The sequence below is a fragment of the Nicotiana tomentosiformis genome, chromosome 6 (assembly GCF_000390325.3).
Source record: "Nicotiana tomentosiformis chromosome 6, ASM39032v3, whole genome shotgun sequence".
Classification (NCBI taxonomy): Eukaryota; Viridiplantae; Streptophyta; class Magnoliopsida; order Solanales; family Solanaceae; genus Nicotiana; species Nicotiana tomentosiformis.
The window spans coordinates 140835207-140841198 of NC_090817.1; the positions used below are offsets into that span (position 1 = coordinate 140835207).

Below are 5992 nucleotides of genomic sequence, written 5' to 3' on the forward strand. Positions count from 1 at the left end.
AAAATCTGTGGGAATATTTGAAAACGTTTTATTTTTATTTGTTCCCACTGTTTTCCCTGGGAATTTTTTAAAATTTTATATAATTATTTTTTTAATGACTTTTCCCACTGAATTAGAGGGAACTATTTCACCCTGGGAAACGTTATTGTTTATTCGTGGAAAAGAAATTTCACTTTTCCCATTGAATTTCGGTGGGAATTGCCACTAACAATTTTTCAGTGGGAAATTTCCATGGGACAATACTGTGTATTTAGTAGTGACCTCGTTCATCTTTTCCTGGTCTTCTTCGGTTACCAGGAACCGGAGGTAGCTAGCTACCCCGACGGGGACGGAAAGAACCCGAGCATCCTACGAAATAGTGATAAAGACAGATCGTTTCCGACTAGGATCCGTGCTCCGAGCGAGGAACCGATTATTCAACCTCGAGCTCAAGTTCGACCCACCGACCTCCGAGGATGGAGTTTTCCTCGGCACCTCTAAATCGTCCAATCCGGTGAAGTCTTCCGGGCGGTTGAGTCCACACCATCAAAGAAGTATCGAAGGTGATCGTCCGCTCCATGAACTCCTTTGTTGGATCGCTCCTTCATCGCTCGGGACTCGTCAAACATAGACTCTGTGAACGAGACGATCCTGAAATCTCTATGACACCGAGCGGGGCAGAGCCGGCGTCTCGAGCACTCTCGACCCTCGCCCCTGCGCCAGCCTCATGTAATTGAGGGATTAGCCTCCATCGTTACCCCCTCGGTTGCCACCTGCTCCTTAGGGACAGACGGCTCGTGGGCCACAAAAATTTCATCCTCCTTGGGCTCGTCCCTAAGTCGGAAGCTAGAAAAGTAAGTCTGAGTCAAGCACTCGGGAGTTGGAACTTTCCTTTGCTTACGAACCAACCTTTTTCTTGGTTTCTTTTTTTTCGAGCTCGGGGAACTCGGGGCCCCTCTTCCTTTTCTTCTCCCCAACTGTGGCTCCGGGCTGCCCCAAAGCAGAAAAATCAGCGGGCAAGTCCTCGTCTCCGACCGGAGGCCTAAGCTCAACGGTCTTACGCAAACCTGCAAAAAGGAATTAAAAGAAATAAGAATGTGATGCTAGAAGGAGAAGCCTAACACAACTTATTCGGGAAGGAAATCTTACCATGGAAATGAGCCTCCCAACGGCCCTTCGAGAGTATGCGCCACGAGCGCTCATAGTAGGGCATCTATGAGACAATGCCTTCGATCCACTGCTTTAACCAAGGGACAACATTTGGGACTCGAGCGACAGCTGCACCACTACAAATACCAATGAGGAAAAGGGAAATAAGCGTGAAATATAATTATCATTCAAAGGAAAGTTGTACTTAAGTGATGCATTCCACTTCTCGGGGAATGGCCTAAATTCGGCCGGAATCAAGTCCGAGGTCCTCACCCAGACAAAGTATCCCTGCCAGCCTCGATCCTGGTATTCATCGATGCTTGAGAATGGGGCCTTACTAGTACAGTGCACGAGCGTTATCAATCCCCCTCGGAAGATTCGGGGACTATACAGACGAAGTAGATGATCTACGGTGAGCTGACAGGAGTCGATCTTGTTCACAAAAAATCGAAGGAGGATTACGATCCTCCATAACGATGGATGGATCTGACCAGGGCATACCTCGTACCTCTTATAGAAGTATATAATGACCGGTCCACCGGGTCCAGTGTGAAGGGATAAGTATAAACACTTAGGTACCCCTCAACATGGATAGTAATGTCCTCCTTGGAGTAGGGGATCACTATATCCTTGTCGGCCCAGTTGCAGTTCTTTCGTATTGCGGGGAGGTCGTCTTCGGTGATTGAGAAAATATATCTCGATGCCTCCTTATGCCGACCCTGCACCAAAGAGGGCTTCGCAACCTTGAAGTCGTCAGCGACCGAACAACCCCCGGGAATAAACATCTTCAAGGGAGGTTCAGGGGCCGGTTCATCGGTAACCACGTTAGCAGCGTACCTCTCGAGGTCGACCACATCGGAAGTGGTTTCTTTGATTTCGGCAGTTGGTTGGGAGGTAGAAGCGACCTTTTGGGGAATAGTTTTGGAGGTTTTGGCCATTGTTATCTGAAAAAGCTTGAAAAGGATAGAGAAAGGTTGAAAGTAGAAAGCTAAGATATCCTGGCTTGAGTAGAGAATGAGTAAAATGCTTTGCAACGTACTGAGGAATCTTGAGTAACGAAGGTAAAAATGCTAGAGTATAAAAATGGGTAATGAAATCCTGAAGGCACGAAAGTAGAAGTTTGGACGTAAAGTAAAAAACGAACGAAGAAGGGGATATTTATAGGGGCTCTGCGATGGGTGGCACGCATTTGAGGTCACAATGACATGACTGACGAGACATTTTGGGTTTTTTGTCGGTTTTGTCACGGTGTATTGAAGAAGGAGTCGGGGAGCTCATGTCGTTTCTCGTCAACTTACTCTCCGAGAAACGAGGGGACTATCTGTATACGGGTAAAATCGACCTCATGGTACACCCCGACTTCTGATACGCTAAACCGAGCTAGAGATATGATGGCAAGGGACCGGAATCGAGGCAAGGGTCTCATCGAGTCAGAGTTCGGGGGCATGATGCCTACCCTCGAGAATATCGGGGCCATGATCCGGGATTGGTCCAAATCTCAAAGGACTTCGGAGAATGTTGCACGACCAACAGGAAGCCGTAATATCCCCGACCGACCGGATATTACGAGGCGTATATCGATGGAGAACCGGTGATTAGTTAAACAAAATATTGTTTACCTTTTATAGAATTGTACTTAGGGTAAAACTCCCATACTATATAAGGGGGTCTAATTATTCATTGAATACATTGTAACACGTATCCCAAAGTAATATACTATTATGTTCGCTGTTAACCTAACGTTGTTTGAATTTACTACGTCTTTATTTGTTTAACCTAACGCAATTTATCGTTTGTATCGAATTAATCCACGTATCCTTAAAACCACTTACAAATTTAATACAACAAACCTGATATCCAGAAAGAAATAATCCCTACATTTGAATTTCGACGTTACTAATCTCTACTCCTATATTACAATTTTTGCATTATGAAATATTTCGTAACTTTTCTCTAAACCTAACGACTTTTATTATAAACAAGTTCGTCATTTTTTTTTGTATATTGCCATTTTTGTAGCGAGAAATAACTTCCCAGAAAATAAAGACTGCTCCATCAAAATCAGAGCTCACCCCTACTTCCCAATAAATTTTCCTCTACTAACTTTTAAGATTTACATAGCCAGACAACCAAACTAGATTATTTTTGTGGGAACAATATTTCAGAAAAAACCCTAAAGAAACAAAGGGTAATTTTGTTATGCATGTATGTCAAAACTTTGCAAGAAATATCTCTTCTAGATACAAAAACAAACATATGTTCGATCACAGGAGCAGGTAACTAACACAAGAAATAAATCAATGAATGTGTTCCCAAATATTTCCACAACACAAATCACTCATCAAAATCTCAAAAAAGCCCTCCATGTCATAGCCACAAATGGACATAATAAGAAATGGCTGAATTGATTGTATATATATAATACTCTAATTTGTGACAAATTAGGTGAAAATTGTGAACTAAAATTTCCAAATGATTTCCCTCAACACTAAAAACAATTCTGTTTCATGCGACACAGTTAATTACTGGTCAAAATACGATATGCTATTATTGTGAATAGCGGCACTAAAGTTTGCCCCCGCACTAGAAGGGGGCGTATACAAAGATGAAACGGAGGAAGTGGAAGAAGAGGAGGAGACTACCACCACAGACGGCAGTGGAGGCGGCGGTGGTGGCGGAGTAGGCGGAGCTTGGGGCAGCTGATCAGCCACAGACGTGGAAATAGATGCAATAAGATTATTGGCAGCTTCTCTATATTTGTATCTGAGAATCTCAGACCTAATTGCATTAAGCTCAGCTTGTAAAGTTTGAAGCTGTTGTTGTAAAGTTGAAATTGCACCCATGCATCCGTACACTGGATCCCTTAGCCTCACGTTTGCTTCATATACCAAACTATTTGCTGCATCTGCTCTTTGACCCACTGGTACCTCCTAATCAATATTTTCGCAAAAAAAAAAAAAAAAAGACAGAAAGAAAATCACCCAACAATTTAGAGAAAGGGGTTTAACTGTGCAAAAGATAAAAATAAAATTCACTATTAGGTCATCTAAAGATGATAACAATAAGTAACTTATATTTTTTGTGATTAGTTACCGGAAAGAGTTTAACTTTTATATACTAAAATTTTTGAATTTTTTATACCATCGTATTAAAGTAACATGATACAGTAGGTAATTAACTATTCCTAGAAAGCTTAAATTGCTAATCTTGAAAAATAAAACAATTGACCTGTATAACTAAGTTAGAATATATTGGACGTGTAAAAATATTTCATACTATTGGTGCATTTAATTGAAATCGACCTAAAAATATTAAGACAAGTAACCTTCTATAAGAAGTTAAAATACACTAAAATCTGAAGTTCTTTACACTATCTGTGCACCTAAATTAAATCGTAAAGAAAAAATATAGAAGGAAAAAGGATAAAGTGTAAATTAGAGTAACAATTTGTTTATGGAATTATTTGAAAGGGATTGTTACACAAATAGCCGGCCAAATTCTTAATTTATTTTTTCTAGTCGGTATACATGTATTATACATTAATTATACATAGTTATACATATATTATACATAGGCCGGCCATGTTTAGTTTACGAAATTAGGTGGACCGTTATTTGGGTTAATTATTCTATTTTGGGGAAATGGTCACATACCAGGAGCAACTTGGAAACATTGCTAGCACCAAAGACTTTATGAACAGCAGCAAATTTCTGGGGTTCATGTGGGGAAAAATAAGGAGAAAAAGGGCATTCCTCAGCACATCTTCTTCTTAAAAGTTTACAAGCAGCACAAGGTGTAATTGTGTTCAAAGTTGTTCCTGCTGCAGGCCCCAATATCTGTCTTCTGCCCATTTGTTGTTGCATATGTAGCTGTGAAGATGCATCGATCTCTGTCTTTAACTTCTTCCCAATCTCATCCAATCTCTCCCTATTCACAACCAATAAAAGATTCAGGATTTTCACTAAGGGTATCAAAATACAAAAAAATAAATACACGAAAAAAACAAAAGGATTCAACATATGATATATATGTATAAAACAAATTACCTAGTAACACAATATAATTTTTCGGTGAAGGGATATCAATACTCATTAGACCTAATTGATCTAGTTTCTTAAAGGTACAAAGAAAAACAAAAGTATTATTTGACCATGTAAATATTAAGTTAATTACCTTTCTCTTGACATTCAAGAACACCTCTGGTTAGCTCCTTTGATGGAAGATAAATTGGAAAGATGAAGATTGACTAATAAGAGGGAGAGAGGAAAGGATCAAGAAAGAAGAGAAGGGGGAGAAAAGGAGTGCTTATATTAAGAGGCAAGATAATTAAGGTTATCAGAGATAATTAATGTTCTATCAGAAGAACTAAAAAAATATACTTATAGCTTACTCTATATCAGAGACGGTGAAAAATTAATTTATTAAGAGAAGTTTCTGATGAAGAGACAATTTGTAAGGAGAAATATAAAGAAGATGGTTTTGCAGAATTAAAAAAAATGAAAAAGAGAGAGAGAAGTGCCAGCTGAGTCAAAGCTATCCCACGTGTGACTAATTGCACCTATTGACTTTTGAAGGAAACCAATTGAGGTTTGCTTGATTGCTTCACACACGTTTATATATAAATATATAATATATACTCCCTCCGATTCAATTTATATGAACATATTTGACTATGCACAGAGTTTAAGAAAAGAAAGAAGACTTTTGAATTTATGGTGTAAAATGAGGCACATATATTTTGTATTGATATAAATCATTACATAAAGGTAAATTATTTGCAAATAAGGAAAAAAGACATTTTTTTTGGCACGGACTAAAAAAGAAATTGGTTCACATAAATTAAAATGGAGGGAGTATATATATA

At 39.2% G+C, this 5992-nt stretch overlaps 1 protein-coding gene across 1 annotated transcript; it reads right to left on the bottom strand.

Moving 5' to 3' along the window:
• Nucleotides 1–3423: 3423 nt before the first annotated feature.
• On the bottom strand, nucleotides 3424–5579 carry LOC104086675 (LOB domain-containing protein 15-like). The gene is made up of 3 exons (XM_009590996.4): nucleotides 5302–5579; nucleotides 4782–5055; nucleotides 3424–4058 (listed from the first exon to the last, which is right to left on the bottom strand). Exons 1-3 carry the CDS (start codon nucleotides 5313–5315, stop codon nucleotides 3651–3653), a joined length of 696 nt encoding a protein of 231 aa, XP_009589291.1. The 5' UTR covers nucleotides 5316–5579; the 3' UTR covers nucleotides 3424–3650.
• Nucleotides 5580–5992: the final 413 nt, after the last annotated feature.